The 22,563-nt window shown below is 37.3% G+C and overlaps 1 protein-coding gene across 4 annotated transcripts in view; it reads right to left on the bottom strand.

Annotated features, from left to right (window-relative positions):
• Positions 1–12: 12 nt before the first annotated feature.
• Positions 13–22,563, bottom strand: part of WAPL (WAPL cohesin release factor) — a 63,612-nt gene continuing 41,061 nt past the window's right edge. For 3 of the 4 annotated variants that reach the window (XM_037497930.2, XM_037497933.2, XM_037497931.2), the window contains exons 9-19: positions 20,781–21,008; positions 17,571–17,682; positions 17,110–17,207; positions 15,654–15,730; positions 12,559–12,734; positions 11,988–12,103; positions 10,914–11,078; positions 8,653–8,860; positions 3,689–3,777; positions 2,623–2,718; positions 1,756–2,333 (exon numbers count right to left, since the gene is read on the bottom strand). In XM_037497930.2, coding sequence (XP_037353827.1) covers positions 2,268–2,333; positions 2,623–2,718; positions 3,689–3,777; positions 8,653–8,860; positions 10,914–11,078; positions 11,988–12,103; positions 12,559–12,734; positions 15,654–15,730; positions 17,110–17,207; positions 17,571–17,682; positions 20,781–21,008 — 1,431 coding nt within the window. In that variant the 3' untranslated portion in view covers positions 1,756–2,267. Of the gene's footprint in view, positions 144–1,755; positions 2,334–2,622; positions 2,719–3,688; positions 3,778–8,652; positions 8,861–10,913; positions 11,079–11,987; positions 12,104–12,558; positions 12,735–15,653; positions 15,731–17,109; positions 17,208–17,570; positions 17,683–20,780; positions 21,009–22,563 lie in introns of those variants that run through there. The other variant, XM_037497932.2, reaches the window with a different exon arrangement.

Genomic DNA, 22,563 nt, shown 5'->3' with positions numbered 1-22,563 from the left:
AAAGACAACATATGTATTGAAAGTAGCAATTTTATTTGAGTTAAAATTATTTACAAAAACCCAAAGACATACTTCATGAAACTGGTACAAACTATTTTTTTCCTGCCGTTGGCTTTTGCTCCAAAGGTCACAGCTGAGAAATACTGTATAAAATAAAAATAGGATTGGATTCAGAAAAGTACTCTACTGTTCTAATTTCCAATTGGTAGTATTTACATAATTATTTACAATGAAAAAAAAGGTTACTTTTAAAACTTTAGTCAATTTGCAAGTCAGCCTCAAGTACCCTAAAATGCAGAGTTCTCTGAGGATTAAAAACACACAAATGCACTGCAATTGGTGAGATTTCTCACCCCCCCTCACCAAAATCTGCATCTCTTATCAGTGCTTGACAATTAATTATTTAAAAAACAAAACGAAACAAAAAAAACCTGTTAAACACTGAGGTAAATCAATTCTCAAATGATTACCAGTGTAACAGAAAAATGTAGTTCGCCCTGATTGTTCGCATCCAAATGTTTCATAATATTCCTTACCATCTGCTACAAGTCAATTTTACCAAAAATCTGCTCCTTTACCTAAATCCAATGATTAATAAATATCAATTTATTTTAAAATAACAAAATATATCTAATTTTACGATTATTTACCAATATGTTTTTAAAATAGTTTGCTAAACTATCTTTTATACTCAGGGCAAATACAATCTCAATCTTTCCCAAGTTACACTGGCATACTATGCTCTTAAAAGGTGATGGGTAGGGATAGGGTGGGTAGGAACAATTTTAACAATTTGCCTGGAATCAGTTACTTCCTTATAGATTTCCCAACAATCTGCATTATCAAAAATAGGAAGACAATAGAAGGCAGCCACTGTATTAAAAAAAAACTACAGCTGGCACTGAACAAGAGCCCCGATTTGTCACTTTATACAAGGAAATAACAAAGTCTAAATGGGTAAAAGTTAGACTTTTAGTTATTTTCCCAATACACACCAAACTAATATTTTTATGGCTTCAAGTTTTACAAATCCAATGAAGAAACATGATATAACTACCGTAAAGGTATTGAAAAGCATTAATGAAATAGGTATCTGGAAAGCCTATATTCAGGCCTGATCAATAAAAAGAAAAATGTATACCAGTGGTCTGAACAAGAAAAATTTGCGATGTTGTGAAATTAGTATTAAAAATGTGTCTTGTGTGTTCTATGACTGTTTTCCAAACACACTCTTCTATGAACTAAGAATCTGAATGAAAAAAAAGGACCTTCTCTAAACCAGCAATTTAAGGCTTTGCGTTTATGCATTTGATCCTGTCACTCTATAGAAGAATATACACGTTATCTGGAAACATGAAATCCACATTGGTGTTTTAGCTTCCTTATATTTATTGTACTGAACATTAGAAAATATATCTAGAGAGTTCTCCCTCAAAACTTAATGTTTCAAGAGCCCCCCCACCCGACAGCCCCCCATAGCATTAAATGTAAACTACCCTGGGTTTATCTACTTTTGATTTAGCCTTTAACAGGGCTCATCTCATATAATATTCCCTCAAACTGTTATTTGCTTTCTTGCATCTATAGTTATGACTCATTATGATAATGAACATGGTCATGGTCTTAAGAGTGAAAAATAGACTGACAACCCAAACCAAATCAAGAATAAAAAAATATACTATTAATCCCTCGTGTCTTTGGATTCCATCTAATTTTAAATAGACAGTAGTAGTTCAGGGAACAACAACAAAAAAATTCACAAAATTATTAAAAGCTTTATTTACGATTGGAATCATTCAACAAAAAAGCAAAAGCAAATGAGCCTGAAAAAGGAACTAAGCTGTTGTCTAGAATGTCCTTAGAACATTCAATACCTCAGTAGCTAAGCTGCCTTTGCACCTGGCTGGCATGACAACAGTGGCTCAACATACACAGCAGTTGCACTAACAGCAGCAAATTTTCCCCTTAAAACTTGCCCAGAATAAAGCAAGAGAACAAGGGGAGAGTATAAACTCTGCCAAAGTAAGTGTATTTAAATACTGCATGGAAATTGTTAACAGCCTGAACCTTTTCCCTCATTTTTGATAGTTGCAGATTGATGTAGTAACTGTCATTTAGCAAATGCAGAACGCATGACGAAGAAATCAGGTGGCCTTAAAAATCCAAACATGATACTGATGAATGTTCTTGGTATATCTTCAAGGACTTCTTTCTTTGTCTAACAATAGCTCCAGCAATACCGAGCACCTGAAGCAAAGGTAAAGCAGCTAGCAATGTTCCAAGTATTCAATCACTCTAGAGATAGATTTCTGGCCTGTAGTTCCAACAGCACACTGAAGGGGGGGAGAAGTAAGTTATAGTTATTATTTGACAAATTTTTAAAAATCATTATAACAAAGCTTATTTTTTAGCTTTACTAAAATAATGATTCAAAACATGAGTTAAAATGTATCTTTGATAATATCAACATATTTGGTCACAACAACGATTATCTTAAACAATGTAATTATCAAGAGAAACCATTTTTGTTTCCAAACACTACGGCCACAGTATTTTTACTTCTGTTGTCACAATGTATCACACATACTTAAAATCACAAAAACTACAACAGAAACTACTTACAGTAAGATTCATGAAGCTCAAGAATTTTTTGAGCATCTCTGTCATTATTGAAAAGTCCCCTTCTGGCAGATACTCCCGCACAGTGGTCACATTGATCTGAGGAAACAGATCACAAAGACATACCGGTCAGGCAGCAGGAAACGTAACTCGCACCTTGCACTGTACTGTTTGTTCGTCTTGGCCCACATCCTGTTCCAAATTTCTGCAAGGTCCTTGAACTCCCTGTTTAACATGCAATTCCTATTCTGCACGCAACCATGCATGTATGATCTTCATTCCTTATCCCACCCCATCCTCAGAAAGGAAGGCAAAGTGGGCAAAAGTTACAAAGAAACATTTCTGTGTATTTACTCTTAAAAAATGCCTCAAATAATATAAAATATATTGAATAGAGGTGTGTGTGCTTGAGCTGGGGGTGACAGAAGAGGAAGGGCAAGGAGTACAGACTTTAAATATACTTAATATACTCACAGACCTGCTTGCAGAATAAAAAAACAGACTCATGTTCCACAGGCGAATTTAATTATGTAGCCCAGGAATTAAGCAGAGTTCCCAAAGGTAATCTATTTATGAGGAGACTATTAGCAACATCAGGAGAGGAGATAAAGGTGTTTCTCTTCATTGGTACAAAGAAGGAGCCAATTTGTTAAAAGGAAAATATGGCCTTAAAAAATTGTTTTAATTCAATATAATTTAAAAATGTGTTAAAGGTGCTTAAAGAATAAGAGGAAACCACTTCTAAGATTGTTCACTAAAAATATGTTGTCCTAAAATCTGGGGACATAAGAAAAGGGGAAGCTTCTGAAGCATTTAAACTAAATGAGACTTTCCCAAAGTAAAATGAGTGCAGATTTTATATTATGCTTTTTTTACATATGAATTGATTCATCTATCAATTCACTTATCATTCAATAGCCCAATATAAGCCCAACATATTCTTATTTTGGAGTATCCCCTTCAAGTTCACCAAATAGTTTTTAACTTTAAGAGGAAAACAGAACAATAAATATATTAGTTAATGGCATGAAGCTATCACAACTATTACTATTACTGAACTATTACTTACTGGACTCTCCTGGCAGAGGCACCCAAGAAGCAGCGCTGTATATGAGGCCACTATGCAATCCTCCATGTGTTTGCCAGCATGCTGAAGGGCTGAGAATATTTAAACAAATTGTAACAGATTTATCAAAAAATAAATTAAAAAACCAGGAAACCAACAACTCTGTCCATTATCTTTTAAAAAAAAAAAACTGGTAATCACCAGTTAACCTGCTATGAAAACTGAAAATCCACACAATTTAACAAACAACTCAAAATAAAACAGGGATTAAATACGCGCTCTAAAATAATAAAATTCTTAAAAGATCAAGAAATTAAAAAGATAATTCACAAAATGACACACAAAGAATATATCTACAAAAGACGTAATTTTATAAGGGTCAAGTATCTAGAAAATGTAAAAAATATTTACAACTCAACAACAAAAAAAAGACAACCCAACTCAAATGCACAAAAAATCTGTACATTTCTCCAAAAATACATAAATGGTCAACAAGCATGTGGAAACACATTCAATACCGTTTTAAGGGAACTGGCAGTGGCAAATAAAGAAATAAAGTGATTTATCACTTCACACCCACTAGGAAGGCTAAAATTAAAAAGATGAAGAGAAACTAGAACTTTAGTGTTTGATGACAGGAAGAAAACGGTAAAATTACTTTAGAAAACATTTTGGCAGTTCCTTATAATACAAAGAGCTGACAAATCAGCAATTCATTCCACTCTTAGATATATACCCAAGAGAACTAAGAACCTATGTTCACACAAAAACTTGTACGTTAATGTTCATAGAAGCATTATTCGTAAGTCAAAAGGTAGACACAACCCAAATGCACATCAACTAATGACTAAACAAAATGTGCTCTACACATACACAGGAAAATTATGTGGCTATAAAAAACCAATTAAGCAATGACATTACAACATGAACAATGAAAACATTAGGCTAAGTGAAAGAAGTCTGCCACAAAGGGCAACCTATTATTTCATTTATAGGCAATATCCAGAATAGACAATTCCAGAGACAGATTCTTGTATTAGTGGTTGTCAATAACTAGGGGAAGGGAGAACAAGAGCAGTGGCTGCTATGGGATTTATTTTGGTAACGAAGAAATTCTAAAATTAGTGGGAGTGGTTGGATAACCTCGTAAATATAACAAATACTACTTTATTTTTTTTTAATAGAGGCATGTTTTATTTATTTATTTGTTTGTTTGTTTTTGTTTGTTTATACATGAACTGGGTACAGTCAGAAGCGCGGGAGGGTGAGAGAATTCACCAGAGCCAGAGCGGGAGCAGAGCAGGCAGAAGGACCGAAGTACACTGCTGAGGGGAGCAGCGGGCGGCAGGAGAGGTCTGCGCGCCATGTGGGACCCTCCTCTGGTGGCCGGGGAGCAGCCGGGGATTGAACCGGCGCTGCAGAGGCTGCGGGCAGCTTCGCAACCCAGCGATCAACCGCTGCGCCACCGGGGAGGCCCAACAAATACTACTTTAAAAGGGTGGATTTTCAACATGCAAAAGTCAGTAGCCTTCCTATACACAAACAATAAATCTGAAGAAGAAGAAATCAAAAAACCATCCCTTTTATTATCGAAACAAAAAAAATCAAATACTTGGGAATAAATCTAACAAAAGAGGTAAAGGACCTATACAAAGAAAACTATAAAACACTGTTAAAAGAAACAGAGAAGACACAAAGAAATGGAAAGACATCCCCTGCTCATGGATTGGAAGAATAAACATTATTAAAATGGCCATCCTACCAAAAGCAATATACAGATTCAATGCTATTCCAATCAAAATTTCAATGTCATTCTTCAAAGCAATAGAACAATTATTGATGAAATTCATATGGAATCACAAAAAACCCCAAATAGCCAAAGCTCTCCTGAAAAAAAAAAAGAAGGGAATTGAGGCATCACATGCCCAGACTTCAAGCTATACTACAAAGCCATAATCATCAAAACTGCATGGTATTGGAACAAGAACAGACACACAGACCAATGGAATGGAATAGAAAATCCAGAAATAAACCCACAGATTTATGGTCAACTAATCTTTGACAAAGGAGCAAAGACTATGCATTGGAGCAAAGAAAGTTTGTTCAATAAATGGTGCTGGGAAAACTGAGTCGCTACATGCAAAAGAATGAAGCTTGACCACTACCTCACACCAAACACAAAAATCAACTCAAAATGGATTAAAGAACTAGACATAAGACCTGAAACCATAAAACACATAGAAGGAAATATAGGCGAAACACTACATGATAAGCACATCAAAGACATCTTTACAGACACATCACCCAAAGCAGTGATAGTGAAGGCAAAGATAAATAGCTGGGACTATATCAAATTAAAGAGCTTCTGCACAGCAAAAAAGACAATAACCAAAACAAAGAGAAACCCCACCTACTGGGAGAACATTTTTGCACACAACACTAATGATAAAGGACTGATCATAAAAATCTACAAAGAGCTGATGAGACTCAACAAAAACAAAGAAAATAATCCAGTCAAAAAATGGGCAGAAGAGTTAAAAAGAAACTTCTCTGAAGAAGAAATGCAAATGGCCAACAGGCATATGAAAAAATGTTCAACATCACTTGTAATCAGGGAAATGCAAATCAAAACTACCATGAGATACCATCTTACACCAGTGAGAATGGCACATATTAAAAAAACTAGCAACGGGCCTCCCCTGTGGCGCAGCGGTTGAGCACTGGGTTGCGAAGCTGCCCACAACCTCTGCAGCACCGGTTCGATCCCCGGCTGCTCCCCGGCCACCGGAGGAAGGTCCTACATGGCGCGCAGACCTCTCCTGCCGCCCGCTGCTCCCCTCAGCAGTGTCCTTCGGTCCTTCTGCCTGCTCTGCTCCCCGCTCTGGCTCTGGTGAATTCTCTCACCCTCCAGCGCTTCTGACTGTACCCAGTTCTTATATACATAAATAAAAAAATAAATCTTTAAAAAAAAAAAAAAAAAAAAACTAGCAACAACAAATGCCGGCGAGGTTGTGGAGAAAAAGGAACTCTCCTGCACTGTTGGTAGGAGTGCAAACTGGTCCAACCACTATGGAGAGCTGTGTGGAGATTTCTGGACCTACTAAACATAGAGCTTCCATATGATCCAGCAATTCCACTCCTAGGTATTTACCCAAAGGACACAGAAACATCAATTCCAAAGAGCACCTGCACCCCTATGTTTATAGCAGCACTGTTTACAATAGCTAAGCTTTGGAAACAACCCAAATGCCCAAAAATGGATGACTGGATCAAGAAGATGTGGTACATATACACCATGGAATATTACTCAGCATTCAAAAAAGATAAACACATGCAATCTGCAGCAACATGGATGGCGCTGGAAGGGATCATGCTCAGTGAAATAAGCCAGAAAGAAAAAGAAAAATACTGGATGGTCTCACTCATAGCAGGAATCTAGAAAATTTAAATAAGGGACCAGGGAAAAGAATAATTATAAGAAAGTAAAAATCAAAATCAACAAACAACTATGAACCAGAGACACTCTATGGAGGTGGGGGGCAGGAAGGGGAGGGATTGGGGTCAAAATAAAGGGGTTGTAATTGTATGGGGAATATAAAAATAAAATTTATAATAAAAAAACAAAGTAAAAATAAATAAAATAAAATAATTTAAAAAAGGGTGGATTTTATAGTACATGAAATTTATCTTATGGGCTGAACTGGCTCCTCCTTCCTACCGTCAATTCATATGCTGACCTCCTACCCTCCAGTACACCTCAGGATATGATATCATTTGGCAAAGAGCTTTATTTATTCATTTGTTTGTTTATTATTTATTTTTAAAGATTTTATTTATACAAGCACTGGGTACAGACAGAAGCGCGGGAGGGTGAGAGAATTCACCAGAGGCAGAGTGGAGAGCAGAGCAGAGCAGGCAGACTGACGAAATACACTGCTGAGGGGAGCAGCCAGCGGGTGGCAGGAGAGGTCTGTGCGCCATGTGGGATGCTCACCCTGTGGTTGGGGATTAAACTGACGTTGCAGACACAACCCAGCGCTCAACCTCTGCACCACTGGGGAAGTGCCATTTTTTAGATTTATTTATTTATACAAGAACCAGGGTACAGGCCAGATGTGTGGGAGGGTGAGAGGATTCACCAGAGACAGAGTGGGGAACAGAACAGGCAGACTGACAAAATACACTGCTGAGGGGAGTAGCGGGCACGACAGGAGAAGTCTGCGGTGCCTGGGGAAGATCTTTAAAGAGGTAGTTTAAATGAGATAATTAGGATGAGTCCTAATCCTAGTATGACTGATGGCTTCATAAAAAAAGGGAAGACCATGTGAAAACTGAGCTAAGTTGGTTATCTATAAGACAAAAAGATTAGACTCAGAATCAAGCAATGCTGGAGGTTGCTTCCTAGTTGGGTAAGGCTGAACATATTACTTCAACTTTGAAACTTCAGTAATATCTTACAAATGGCTTTTGTGTAGAATTGGTATGAAATCAAGTATACCATTCGGAATACCATTCTGTACAATAGTAATGTTTGATTAATGAAGACATTACCTTTAGTGTATTCCTTACTGTGTTTGCCACCTACTATATGCCATTTCAGAAGTATTACTGTAGTTTATGACAAATATACCTGTTCATGAAGTAAGGGAAAAATAAAAGACTCTCAAAATTTCAAAATTGTTTGCCTTTAACAGTCATATTGTTCAGTCACTTCTCTTTAGAGATGAGTAAATAAAGGCTGGTCCAGGAGGAAAAGTGACTTGGTTAGGCAGACCTATATATGTGCCTCCCCTCACTTTTGAGAAGCCAGCAAAGAACACCTATGAGCACTGTAATTTCAAAGCTTGTCAGCACTTTAGAGGCACCAGAAAAATAGCAAGATTATGACAACACATAAAGTATGTTTAGGAGAAAATAAAATCAAACCATTATTTTCAATTTGAATACACCACTCAAAATAATTATACCTTTATTGAGGTCAAGTTCTTCATCATCCTCCTCCTTCTTCTGTTTCTCTTCTGTACCATCAGTCTTTTCGGTTGATACCCACTGTATTTCTCCACTTGTCTCTTGCCACTCTCCACTCTTATCATGCTGAGTGGTGGGAGCATCTTTGATCAACTCATCTGTTTTACTTTCTGCCAACTGGGCTGCTCGCTCTCGCTCAAGGAATAGCTGATAAAAATTATTTTTGAAGATCATTAAAAAGAGAAGATCATCAATCAACATGTGTGTACCCAAATAAAAGGTTGTTTGCTTTTAAGCATCAATAGCTCTAAGAAGCATGCTGTCTAGTAAAAAGGGTACCAGTAAAAGCCCGTGCTCTAGATCCTATTAGAGACCAAAACCAAAGTGTAAGTGCTACTGAGAGTGAATCAAGTTAAGTGTATCTACCAATGATGCAGGCATTGTTTGTAAAAATGAAAGTCTTAATACTGTTTGCCCCTTAATTTGAATATGACAGGAAATTCAAGGCAAAAAAACAAAAAACAAAAAAAAACAACAAACAAAAAAAAAAAACAGACTTGATTAAAAAAAATTTCATGAGCAGACTGGAAGGAAGAAAGAACATTGAGTAAAACTATTTAACATTGGGGAAAAGGAACATGACTTCATTGAAAGAAATTCAAAAAGATAAACAACAATCAGTAAAAATAAGAAGGAAAGGTCTCAGAGAAAAACCCAGAACTGTAGCTCAACTGGTACTGACAATGGAAGTATAACTGTCAGTGAAAGTTCACATTAAAAACTCTTAGTCAACAGGGAACACACCAAATCCCTTGTCTTCACTTACTTCATTTTCCCTTTTCCTTCCCTCTCTGCTGGTATAGTGTTGAAATACAGAAAACATTTAATATACTCACTGTTATGATTTGGGGTTAAATACAAATATCTGAAAGTTAAATGCCAAGTAGAACTCAAAGATTTGCTTGTTATATAGAAGAGTTTGTATATAAAGTTTAATACTCTTAAAAAATAAATTTAAGCTTTATATAATGCAAAATTTCTTAAAGTTGGCTCAAGAAATTCCCAGGGTTTCTGGCGCTCCTTTCAAGAAATCTGTGAGGTCAAAATTATATTCATAATAGTATTAAAGAAGTCAACTGACTTATCGCTTCAATGGGTAACAAAACAAGTGCCTCTGTTTTATAATTACCTCAGTTTTAATTTCTAATTCAGTAAATATCAATAGAAAGCAAAAGTTCTTGGGATTCCTAACCGTTTTTAAGAATATAAAGTAATGAGATCAAAATGTTTGAGAAGTTGATGGGCTACTCATGACTCAAAACAATGAAGCTGTTTCTGAAGACAGCAGTACAGGTTTTAAAAATAAAAAGGGTGAACAGGTTGGTAATGGCTTTGGAAACAATGAATGGGATGGTTCCTTACTGCTTCTAAACAGGTACAAACTATCACTTAAGGAAGTGACAAAGGTAGCTAGGAACCCACTAAATGGGCAAAAATTTTAATGCCCAACATTGTCAAGATACAAGGACATATACAGATTTTGGTGGGGAAGTAAAATTGGAGATGTGGGGCCTCCCTGATGGCACAAGGGGTTAAGACGCAGCTCTATGAAGCTATCCTTAGCCACTGCAGCACGAGTTCGATCCCTGGCCAGGGAGCTGACACATGTGGCACAGCAGACCTTTCCTGATTTGCCCGCCGATCCCCTCAGCAGTGTATTTCAGTCAGTCTACCTGTGCTGCTCCCCACTCTGTGAATCCGCTCACCTCCCACACCTCTGGCCTGTACTGCAGTTCTTGTATGTATAAATAAATAAATCTTTAAAAAATAAATAAATAATACTGGAGATGTGGTGGTGTGTGTTTGGTGATCGGGGTGGGAAAAGATGGGGACATGAATTTTAAGTGTGTATATTCTGACATAATTCCTAAGTCAGGAAATTACTCATAGTCCAGGCACAGATCAGATAGTATATATTGGAGGAATTTATCTGGATGGGATGGAGCTAGAGACTGAGTCCTAATTTGTTGCTAATGATCTATTTGTGAGACATAAATATGCCTTCTGCTTTTTGTTAACAATGCCTAATGAGTCATTACACAGTTGAAGACAACTAGCAGAGTAAAATAATGGCACACTATAACCCAGTTTACCTAAGATCGCTGACTGGTGCAGGAGGGGAAGAGGGAGGAAAAGAAGGTATAATTGATAAAGAAATTGGACAGGTACAACAAATCAAAGGTGTTAAGTTATTGCTTACCTGAACTAAAGCCTGAACAGCATGAACTTGTCCTACTATCCTTAAACTATCATCTCCTTCTCCACCACAAAAGGAAGAATCAAAAGAACACGATGTTTCCATGTTGACAAGACAATGCCGATTCCGAGCACTATACTCCACTAGATTAATCAGTAGACCTAAACCCTACAAAAAATTAAAGAGAATTAAAAGCAAATGAGTACAAAATGCATAACTTTCAGTGGTAGTTAGAAACCTATTATCTGTTCTATAAACAAAAAACTGGTTCAAAGTCATCATGTATGACTGTAGCCTTCCAAAAGAATGATTTAATTTTTAGGCCTCCCTGGTGGCATAGGGATTAAGTGTCTAGCACTGTCACCGAGAGGGCACGTGATGGCCTCAGTTCCATCCCCAGCCAGGGAGCTAATCCACATATGGCACAGCAGACCTCTCTTGTCTAGCCCCAGTACCCCCTTAGCAGTATGTTTCAGTAGATCTGCCAATTCTGCTCCCCTGCCTATTATCTCTGGTGAAAAGTCTCACCCGCTACACCCCAGTTCTTTTATGTATAAAGAAATAATTAAATCTTTTTTTAAAATGATTTAATTTTTGGGCCACCACTGGTGGCGCAGGCAGTTGAGCGCAGTGCTGTGAAGCCGTTTGCAGCCTCTGCAGCATGGGTTTGATTCCAGCCAACCGGCGAGATACGCACATGGCACAGCAGACCTCTCTTGTCTCGCCTGCTGCTCACCTCAGCGATGTATTTCAGTCAGCCTGCCTGTTCTGTTCCCTGCTCTGTCTCTGATGAATCCTCTCACCCTCCTCTCACACATCTGGCCTGTACCCTGGTTCTTGTATGCATGAATAAATAAATCTTAAAAAAAAAAAAGATTTACTTTTTAATCCCTGTTAGTTACCTTCTTTTTATTTTTTACATTGGCCCTGTCATGGCTTTCTTTAGTACAGTAAGAGGTATGTTCATAAGGAACCCACTGAAACATACATCAAACAACTGACTCTTCAAGGCAAAAAAGACATTCTCATCATTTTACTAGGTTCAAGCATGCATTTCTGAAAGTCACTTCAACTCACCAGCACTCGAATATCAAATCTTTGCTCCTGAGGTAGGTACTTTGGAACCTGAAGCACACAGTTCATTGCTGTGCCAATCAAGCCATCCTGTTCTCCTGTTTTAGTGCTGCCCCACTCTGAAACAAAGAATGGGAAGAGTATAAAAGCTGTTTTCATTTTTCTTTGTCACAACAACTATTTATTAAAATGGGTATTAAGGGCCTCCCCTCGTGGTGCAGCAGTTAAGCGCTGGGTTGCGAGGCTGCCCGCAGCCTCTGCAGCACCAATTCGATCCCCGGACGCCGGCAAGGGTCCCACAAAAAATAAAATAAATTAAATCAAAATAAAATGAATATTAAAGTTAGAAAATGTGTTAGTATTCCTTTAGTGAAATACACTGTTAGAACTATAATATTTCAAAGTCAAGCTAAAAATATCAAATGGCTCTAAACTGATTCTAAAAATAGCAAATTCTATGAGCAGTTAAATTCATATATGAATAATTACAAGGAAAAAGATACAAATAGAAATAATTTGCTTTTACTTCTACTATGCAATCTTTCAATGAGAATATAATGAAAAAATGACTTACCATTATCATTGGTTAAATTGAGCAACACCCCAATGATGGCCCTCATGCAATCTTCCACTGCTTTGCCCACGTGGTTAGTTACATTCTGGTGAGGCAGAGACTTACTGTCAGGTGAACATATACTATTCTCAGCTCGGTTATATTGCTGAATCAATTCTTCACAATGTTGTAATGCTCTAAAGAGAAAACAAAAATTAAGACTGTTAAGCTAAACAAAAAAATAACTATACTAAGAACTTATTTTTACTTAGATAATAGTTTTTTTTTTAATTTGTAATAAATACTATCAAAATCATTTTTGTTTTCCAGAAATTCTAATGTATTAACAAGTCAGCTATATACCAAGTATGTCTAATACCACACTGGGTAGTAAATTTGATTTAGGAAAAACACAATTTTAAATTTTCTAAGCAATTTTAAAAATGATGGATGCAAAAGTTTATATCTATACTACCTACTCTACTATTAGTCGGCTCCTTATTTCCCATGAGTTGTTCCCCATTTTACCAATCTCTCCAACACAACAGACCTACCACAACCCCTCCCCAAACAAGGTGAAATCTTTAAGAGCTAACACTGGACACTTCTGAATTTCATTTACATGCTTTTTTCATTTAGAATGCAAGTGTTTTGGGGCCTCCCTGGTAGGGCAAGGGATTAAGTTGCAGCATTATGAAGATATCCGCAGCCCGCTGCTCCCCTCCAGCAGTGTATTTCAGTCAACTCGCCTATTTTGTTCCCCACTCTGTCTCTTGTGAACCCTCTCTCTCACCGCCCCGCCCCCCGCACCTCTGGCCTGTACCCCAGTTCTTGTATGCATAAATAAATAAATCTTTAAAACAAAAATAGAATGCAAGTGCTTAGCAGGTAGAATATTATATATACTATTATTATTTCATAATAAAATGACCTTGTATAAACAGGTATTAAACATTTTATAAGCATTAATGCAAATCATGTTTTTTAACATGAGGTCAGTTAGCTTGTTTCCTAGCCAGCCACACAAGCCTATTAGGTGCACCCAAGAATTCTCAAGATGCTAACCCAAATAACAAGGAAACATGATTCTTAAATAATCTAGTATTTCTGAAAACTTTCTAAATCACCAAGTCCATAAATTAAAAGATAAAATCTATGAGAGAGAAGGTAAATTGATTGTGTCAACTGATTTTTTCTGTATTTTATACCACAGGAAACCCTTAATGAAAACTGTACTATATGTAAATCACCCTCTAGCTGCTCTTGAAAACATATCCTTTGATTAGAGCAAAACGTACCCTTTAGTAGACATGAAGTGTTCCTCCTGTCTATTCTAAAATAAATCATTAGGATGGTTGGGGATGCTGGCCAGAATTACCATGCTTTTGTTGTTAAGTGCCTTATATGGGATGGTGCTAACTTGTGGTTTTGGTTGGGAAATGCAAGGGAGAATGACAGGGATATATTAATCTTGCAATATGGGATCCCTATATTTACCAGGGTTCTATTGAAACATATATATGTATGTGTGTGAAAGTCAGATGAATGCTCTATCAAACACATCTAATTCTGATCTCTACTACCATATAGTACCATCTACTACCATCTCTACTACAATAGGGCTGTTGTATTAAATAACTTCTCTTAAAAAGGTGCCTGTCAGAGATCTTGATATATATACAGGCATTTTGAAAACTGACAGATTTAACTAGTAAGAATATTCTTTTGGTAAGGGAAGGTAAAACATGGTAACAATTAGAATACATGCTTTTAAGGGGACTCAGTATGACAGAAAATTTAAGATGCAAGACAAAAAGAGATGTGAAAAAACCTTATAGATTAAAGATAGCAGAGACTACTACAAATTTGAACACTGTCTAGATATATGATATTAAGTGATTAATTTTTATGGTATGAAAATGGTATTATGACTATATTTTTAGGGTCCTCCTAGAGATTATATAAGCAAATATTTGCAGATGAAATATGAAATCTGTAATTTGCTACAAAATATAGAACAGGGAATATATAGCATTACAGATGGAGATAAGAATGGCCATGATTGGTACTTATTTAAGCTGACTGACATGTATACTGGAGCTTATCATACAATTTGTCTATTTCTGTCTATGCTTGAAATTCTCCAAAATAAAAGGTTAAAAAAAAAAAAACCCATAAACTTGAGTTAGACTGTAGTGGACCTTTGATACTACTCTAGGGACTTAGGACATATACCTAAAGATAATAAGAAATCATAAGAATTAGGGCTTATTTTTACAAAGCAGAGATTTGGAAAAGGTTAACTCCCTGTAGTTTTATGCTAGGTTAGAGGTCAGAGAAGTAGGGCAGAGACACCAAAAAATAGGATAAAGATAGAAAGAGGCTGTTGTACCAAGCTAGAACCAGGACTGCAGACATATTTGGAAATTTTACATCACTGAGGTGATAGCACTGGCCAGCTGTCATGCAAGGCAAATGGGGAAGAGTGTGGAATGGGGAAGCTAGATACAGGTCTGGGAAAACAGGTATAAATAAAGTGCAGACCAGATCTAGTAAAGTTCATTTATAATAAAATAAGGACTATTAAGTGTTAATTACATGCCAAACACTACTTTAGGTTTCACACACATACATATATACATACACTTGTCATACAATATGCATTTCTATATATTTACGTATTATTATAGGCAACACACGTTTAAAATAATTAAAAATTGGGCCTCCCTGGTGGCACAGGGGTTAAGCACAGCACTGTGAAGCTATCTGCAGCCTCTGTAGCACGACTTCAATCCCTGCCAGTCAGAGAGCTGCCCACATGGCACAGCAGACTTCTGTCTCGCCCGCTGCTCCCCTCAGCAGTGTATTTCAGTCAGTCTGCCTGTTCTGTTCCCCACTCTGTCTCTGGTGAATCTTCTCACCCTCCCCAAACCTCTGGCCTGCACTCCAGTTCTTCTATGCATAAATAAATCTTAAAAAAATAATTCAAAATATGCATTAGTTTCTATTTTTAAATGTTACATATAATCCACAATATTTACATAACATACATATTGTATTTTACTTTATGACCAATCCAAATGTTTTAAGTAGATAAAATATTTCAGAAAACTTACTTAGCTGATGAAACAATGAGTTGTGAATCTTTATACGCTATCAAGTAGCTCTGATTCTCTGGATTATGCACCGTTACCTAAAAGTGAAAATTTGAAATGATGTGTGGCAATCTATAATTTTCATTCATTCATATATAAAACACTATGTCTAGTTCTCTAACATGAGTAAGTCAGCCCTTTATATCTAAGAAAATAAAAACCCACATGTTTAGATTTAATATAATAGAGCCACTGATTTATTACACAATTAAAACATCACTGCTTTAAGTGCTTGTTCTTAATTAACATTTTCTACACTAAATATTCACTGTAATGAACTACCAACCACTTTGAAAGTAAGAAAAGAAGAGTTTCCAATTTATAAGCAAATGATACTTTAAAGTGCCTAAGTGGGTTCATTCAGAATTATTAAAATTTTATCTGTTATCCAATATAACTGAAATACTAGAAGAGAGAACAGGCTATTTCAATTTCAATACCCAGCAAATAAAATGTGGTAACACAATCTATGACCCTGAAATTCAGAGACAGCTTGAATTCTAATCAATGCTGATCCAGGTTAAGTCATTACTATTATCCAAAAAACAAATATACTTTGACATATAACAGGTATCATACTTCAAAGTCAAATTTTATTACAAACTGTCTCAAATAGCTAAATAGAGAAAATCCTTAATTTAAAAAAAAAAACCCTGACTAGATTTAACTATTATTTTTCACAAACAAGTAAATATATTTAAGCAAAATTACACATTAAGAATATTAATATTTTGCAATATAACAAACTTGACTTTCACATGGAACAATATGCATATTCTCTCAAAATTAAGCTGCTCATTAAATTTGTTCATTAACATTGGTTGCTAAAAGAATGTGTTACAATTTCAATTTGGATTAACCAATGTGAAAATATTTGGCAGTCTCACACAAACTCAGTCATGATTAAGATTATTTTCCCCAAATAGCTGTCCAACCCTTTCTGCCTCCACTGCTACCATGGGGGTCCATGAAAAAACTGTGACAAAGGGACAAAAGGAAAAAAAAAGCAGGTTCTAAAGTGCACCCTTGATTACACCCACCCTTGAAAATGAATCATGCATGTTGTCAATTTTGAGCAGTTACTTCAGGAGAGAATCAAAGTGAAAGGGAAAGCAGTGGAGGGGTGTGACCATTGACTAAAGCAAGAACAAGATCACTGTAACTTCTGAGGTGCCTTTTTCTAAAAGGTTTTTGAAATTATCTCACCAAAAAAAGAGTATCTGAAGAATAATCACTTGTGTGATTGGTTAGATGTACCTGCCAACAGCAAGGAGGTTACAAATTACATTATTTCCAGATTAACCAGGATAAAGAGGAGGAAGATGAAGATTAAAGCTCATTTATCTGGAATATTTTGTATGAGTTTGTGAATAAAACTTGGGAACCAAAATCAAAACAAGTAGCTGTCCATACTTACACTTTCCAAAACTCGTAAACATCTCTCTGCTCCCCAGAGTGAGGCTACTAGTTTCTCTTCATCCTCATCTCTACTTAAGTGATCTACACATTCTTTCACTAGGAAAAATGAAATGGATAAATGTTAGTATATTCATCATCTCCACACTTACCTAAGCTTAAATTACATTAAAAATTGTGAGTACATATGCTAGAACCTCTCAGAACTTTATTCTGGCTTATACTATGAAATATTAAAATGTATGAGATTCCATTTTATTATAACCTTATTTCCATAAAACCCAATATCAAATTGTTATAGGCCTTTCCTTTAAATGATTAGAAAAATATATAGATCATCTTAAATTAAAAGCTGACACAGGATTTCTACAAAAGGACAATTATTACTGAATTATTTAAATAAAATTATTTTCTTCAGGCTTTAAATAGTATATTAAAATATTATAAGCATGCATACAATACCTTTATCTACAATGTGATCCAGACCACCCAAAAGTCTCAGTTCTTCTTTAAACCAGTCTCCTGCTCGTTTAGAAGTGAGGGACAGCAATGTCTCCATTGCTAAATGGCCGGTCTAAAAAAATCACAAGCACCATTAATGAATACTGACTCTTAGCAATATTGACTCTTAGCAAAGTTCTAGCCATTTGTTTCGCTATACGAAAGTTCACTGCATTTGACCTGCCCCACTTTTTTTTTTTCTATTATAGGAAATACTTTTAGAAGTAGAAGTGAACTAATTTTAAATTTTATCAGAAAAGTCTGAGCTGAAGAAATTATTATAACACTGGCTTGGTTTAACAGAAAAAATCCACCATTTAAAGTACCCGACAGGGGGCCTCCCTGGTGGCACAAGGGGTTAAGCACCGCACTATGAAGCGATCCGCAGCCTCTGCAGCACGAGTTCAATCCCTGGCCGGCCAGGGAGCAACCCACATGGTGCAGCAGACCTCTCCTGTCTCGCCCACTGCTTCCCTCAGCAGTGTATTTCAGCCAGTCTGCCTGTTCTGCTCCCCACTCTGTCTCTGGTGAATCCTTTCACCCTCCCCCCATCTCTGGCCTGTACCCCAGCTCTTGTGCATAAATAAATAAATCTTTAAAAAAAATATTTAAGTACTTAACTGTTCAATAAAATATGTACTGATGTTATTGTTTAGAACAGAGGTTCAAGGGTGGACTGTTAGAGCCTGGTGGCACAGGGGATAAAGTCTCAGCACTATCAAGTTATCACCAGTCATGGAGGCATGAGTTTGATCCCAGCCAGGGAGCTGACCCACATATGGCACAGCAGACCTCTCCTGTCTCATCTGCTGCTCCCCTCGGCGGTGTGTTTTTGTGAATCTGACTGTTCTGCTTTCCACTGTCTCTGGGGAATCTTCTCACCCTCCCGCACCTTCACCTTACACCCCGGTTCTTGTATGCATAAATAAATAAAAATAAATCTTTTAGGGGCCTCCCTGGTGGTACAAGGGTTAAGTCTCAGCACTATGAACCTATCGACAGCCACTGCAGCATGTGTTCGATCCCTGGCCAGGGAGCTGAGCCACATGGCACAGCAGACCTCTCCTGACTTGCCCGCTGCTCCCCTTAGCCAAGTATTTCTGTGGATCTACCTGTTCTGCTTCCCACTGTGTCTCTCGTGAATCCTCTCACCACCCCCGCACCTCTGGCCTACACCGCAGCTCTTGTATGTATAAATAGATCTTTAAAATAAACAAATAAATCTTAAAAAAAATAGCAACTGTTTTAATTTTAATCGTGAGTAAACTATTTAAGAAGGTAAGAAGTGAGTCTCCCCTGGTGGCGCAGTGGTTGAGCGCTGGGTTGAGAGGCTGCCCGCAGCCTCTGTAGCGCCAGTTCAATCCCCAACCACTGGCGAGGGTCCCACCAAAAAAAAAAAAAAAAGAAGATAAGAAGTGTTGTAAGAAGGTTACAACACTGGTATTTGACATCCTAATAAATTCAACAAACCATGGAGGAAAAGGTCAATGAACAGGTTTATCATGCCACTTAATAGCAAATGCCTAGACAAAATCTAAAATTTGAAGAATATGGGAGGCAAAAAAATAAAGCTAAATTTATTCAGCTATGCAGCAAATTATAGGTTCAAATGTATTATTTATATCATTTAAAAATAGCATATATTGCAGAAACAGTACAAGTAAATAAAAATTCCCAATATTTAAATAATTTGTCGAGACAGAGGAACCATTTATCCACCATCTGATCATGGCAGCTACTTTAGTCAGAGAAAGGAATGAATACATGTCAATTTTGTATCTTGCCATTTCAAGTTAACTTGCTTTTCCCCTTAATTCCCACACTATCCAAATCAATTCCCTACTCTACCTTAACAGAGCAACATCCCAAAATCGTATCTGGCTAGCACAAAATATTCTACCATTTTTGATGCAAACACTACAGTCCTCAGTTTGGTTAACTAAGAACAGTTTAGAAAAATGTTTAAATTATCTTCTTTTTCTTTTTTTTTAAAGATTTATTTATTTATACATACAAGAACTGGGGTACAGGTCAGAGTTGTGGTGGGTGAGAGGACTCACCAGAGACAAAGTGGGGAACACAACAGGGGGATCTACTGAAATACACTGCTGAGGGGAGCAGCGGGCAAGTCAGGAGAGGTCTGCTGCGCCATGTGGGTAGCTCCTTGGCCAGAGATCGAACTCGTACTGCAGTGGCTGTGGAGAGCTTCATAGGTTGCATCTTAATAACCCCTTGCACCACCAGGGAGGCCCTAAATAGTTTTATCTTCACAGGCCTAGTAACCTCTGGGGTATTACTGATTCTACAAGTGAAAAAGCTAAAATAACTGGAAACAAACAAAGGCAACGTAAGTCATCTTAAACATGGGGAGTTGTTTTGAGTGTTGAGGTCTGCAGCTAGCCATGACTCCAATTATATGGGACTGTGCTCTAAGAAAGAGGGCAGGTGCACAGAAATCTTTCTTCTGAGTCATGGGTTTTTGAAGCAGTTAATCAGACACCTTGAGACACTCCAGAGTAAGAAAATATTCATTGAAAATGACTCTTGCAAATCCTCTGAATCTTTATTCCTGAAGCCCACAGTAAGCAAGAGTTCAAGTTCTTTTTTTTTTTTTAATAAAGATTTTTTTTTTAAGATTTATTTATTTAGGCATACAAAAACTGGGGCACAGGCCAGAGGTGTGGGGGGGTGAAGGATTCACCACAGACAGCAGGGAACAGAACAGGCAGACTGACCGAAATACACTGCTCAGGGGAGCAGCGGGCGAGTCAGGAGAGGTCTGCTGCGCCATGTTGGGCAAATCCCTGGCTGGGGATCGAACCTGTGCTGCAGAGGCTGCAGACAGCTTCGTAGGTTGCGTCTTAACCCCCTGTGCCATCAGGGAGGCCCAAGACTTCAAATTCTTAATAGCTTAAATGTAGGTTCTGCATTTAAAAAAAAAATCTAGAAAAAGGATAAGGCAAAATGCAATAGAAAATTAGTGTTAAGAAATTTAAATACAAATGGGCTAGTTTAGGAATTATAAGCAGAAAACCTGCAAGAATTTGCTGCACTGTAAACTAAGAGAGGTTACGAGACGTTAAATGATTTACCCAAAGTCACACAGTTGCTATGACTAATTAAAAACATTCTTAAAATATTTTCATTTTATAGTGGAAAGAAGGAACCTACCGTTATATTTTCTAGATCAAGATGCTTGTTGTGTACAGTTTCACATAGCCGGCGAATTTTTTCTTTAATTTTGTTCATGTCTTTTTCATTCAGTAGCTTAGCTGAAGAAGCATCTTGTTCCAGTTCTAGGAGTCGAATCATTAGATCCAGGCTAGCTCTATCAAGATCCATGTTCAAACGATCTCTACTCAATATGTACATGAGGGCAGCTGTACAAAGGGAGAGATTCTTCAACAGACCCAAAAAAAAAAGGGTAATATAAAGCAATTAGTGACAATTTCAAAAATAAGACCATCGTTTTGACATTTGTGCACATGCTGAAAATGTTTTCAGTAAAATTTCCCCCTTTTACAATAGTCTAAGGAAACATAGATTAAATAATCACTTGCTTAAAATTTTCCTTCCTAGAAACCTTCCCCATAAGAACACCCCAAAGCAAGGAGAGTGTAAGTAGAATTACATATCTTTGGCCATTCTGAGTTAAGTAAAAATTGTACAGAATATAGGGTCTCTCCGGTGGCGCAAGGCATAAGCACCACACTATGAGGCAGTCCGCAGCCTCTGCAGCATGAGTTCGATCCCTGGCGGGCCAGAGAGAAACCAACATGGCAAGGCAGACCTCTCCTGTCTTACCCAATGTTCCGCTCAGCAGTGTATTTCAGTCAGTCTGCCTGTTCTGTTCCCCACTCTGTCTCTGGTGAATCCTCTCACCCCCTGCAACACTGGCCTATTCCCTGGCTCTTGTATGCATAAATAAATAAATCTTTAAAAACAAAAAACTTTACAAAATATATATCCTACTATAATACGTGTATCTAATACTTATGATATAATAAAATCAAATCTCAGTTTTTTTTAAATCAATAAACTGAATGTTTTAAAATCTTTCCCCACAATTTAGCTATTACTTTCTGCAAAATAGTGAGTTTTTATAAACTGTAGGATATAGTATATAAACCTTGGATGATCAAATTAACACATGGACCACTTTCTTTAAAATAAATGAAGGCCTCCCCGGTGGCGCAGCGGTTGAGCGCTGGGTTGCGAAACTGCCCGCAGCCTCTGCAGTGCCGGTTCGATCCCCGGCTGCTCCCCGGCCACCAGAGGACGGTCCCGCATGGCGCGCAGACCTCTCCTGCCGCCCGCTGCTCCCCTCAGCAGTGTACTTCGGTCCTTCTGCCTGCTCTGCTCCCCGCTCTGGTGAATTCTCTCACCCTCCTGCGCTTCTGACTGTACCCAGTGCTTGTATAAATAAATAAATAAATAAATAAATAAATAAATAAATAAATAGATAGATAGATAGATAGATAAATCTTTAAAATAAATGAATCAAGTCTGTTTGAACCAACTAATTTAAAAAATTATTAATATACTTTTTAAAAAAACATTTAGTTTTTTTAAATATTTATTTATTTATACAAGCACTGCGTACAGTCAGAAGCGCGGGAGGGTGAGAGGGCGGGCCACTGGAGGAGGGTCCCACATGGCGCGCAGATCTCTCCTGCCGCCCACTGCTCCCCTCAGCAGTGTGCTTCAGTCCTTCTGCCTGTTTTGCTCCCTGCTCTGGCGAATTCTCTCACCCTCCCTCGCTTCTGACTGTACCCAGTGCTTGTATAAATAAATAAATAAATCTTTAAAAAAAAAAAAAAGTAGGAAAAGTTTAGACTAGTTAATTAATGTTTATACAAAAATTATTTTTGGAAATTAAGATGTCTCAATATAGGCCATGGGAGATCCACTGCCCTCCAGAACACATTGGTCCTCTCATAAGTATAAAACAAAG

This window comes from Talpa occidentalis, unplaced genomic scaffold (genome assembly GCF_014898055.3).
Source record: "Talpa occidentalis isolate TD23 unplaced genomic scaffold, MPIMG_talOcc4v2.1 talOcc4.8, whole genome shotgun sequence".
Taxonomy (NCBI): domain Eukaryota; kingdom Metazoa; phylum Chordata; class Mammalia; order Eulipotyphla; family Talpidae; genus Talpa; species Talpa occidentalis.
The sequence above is the reverse complement of the archived record's forward strand: the minus strand, read 5'-3'. Positions and strand labels throughout refer to the sequence as shown.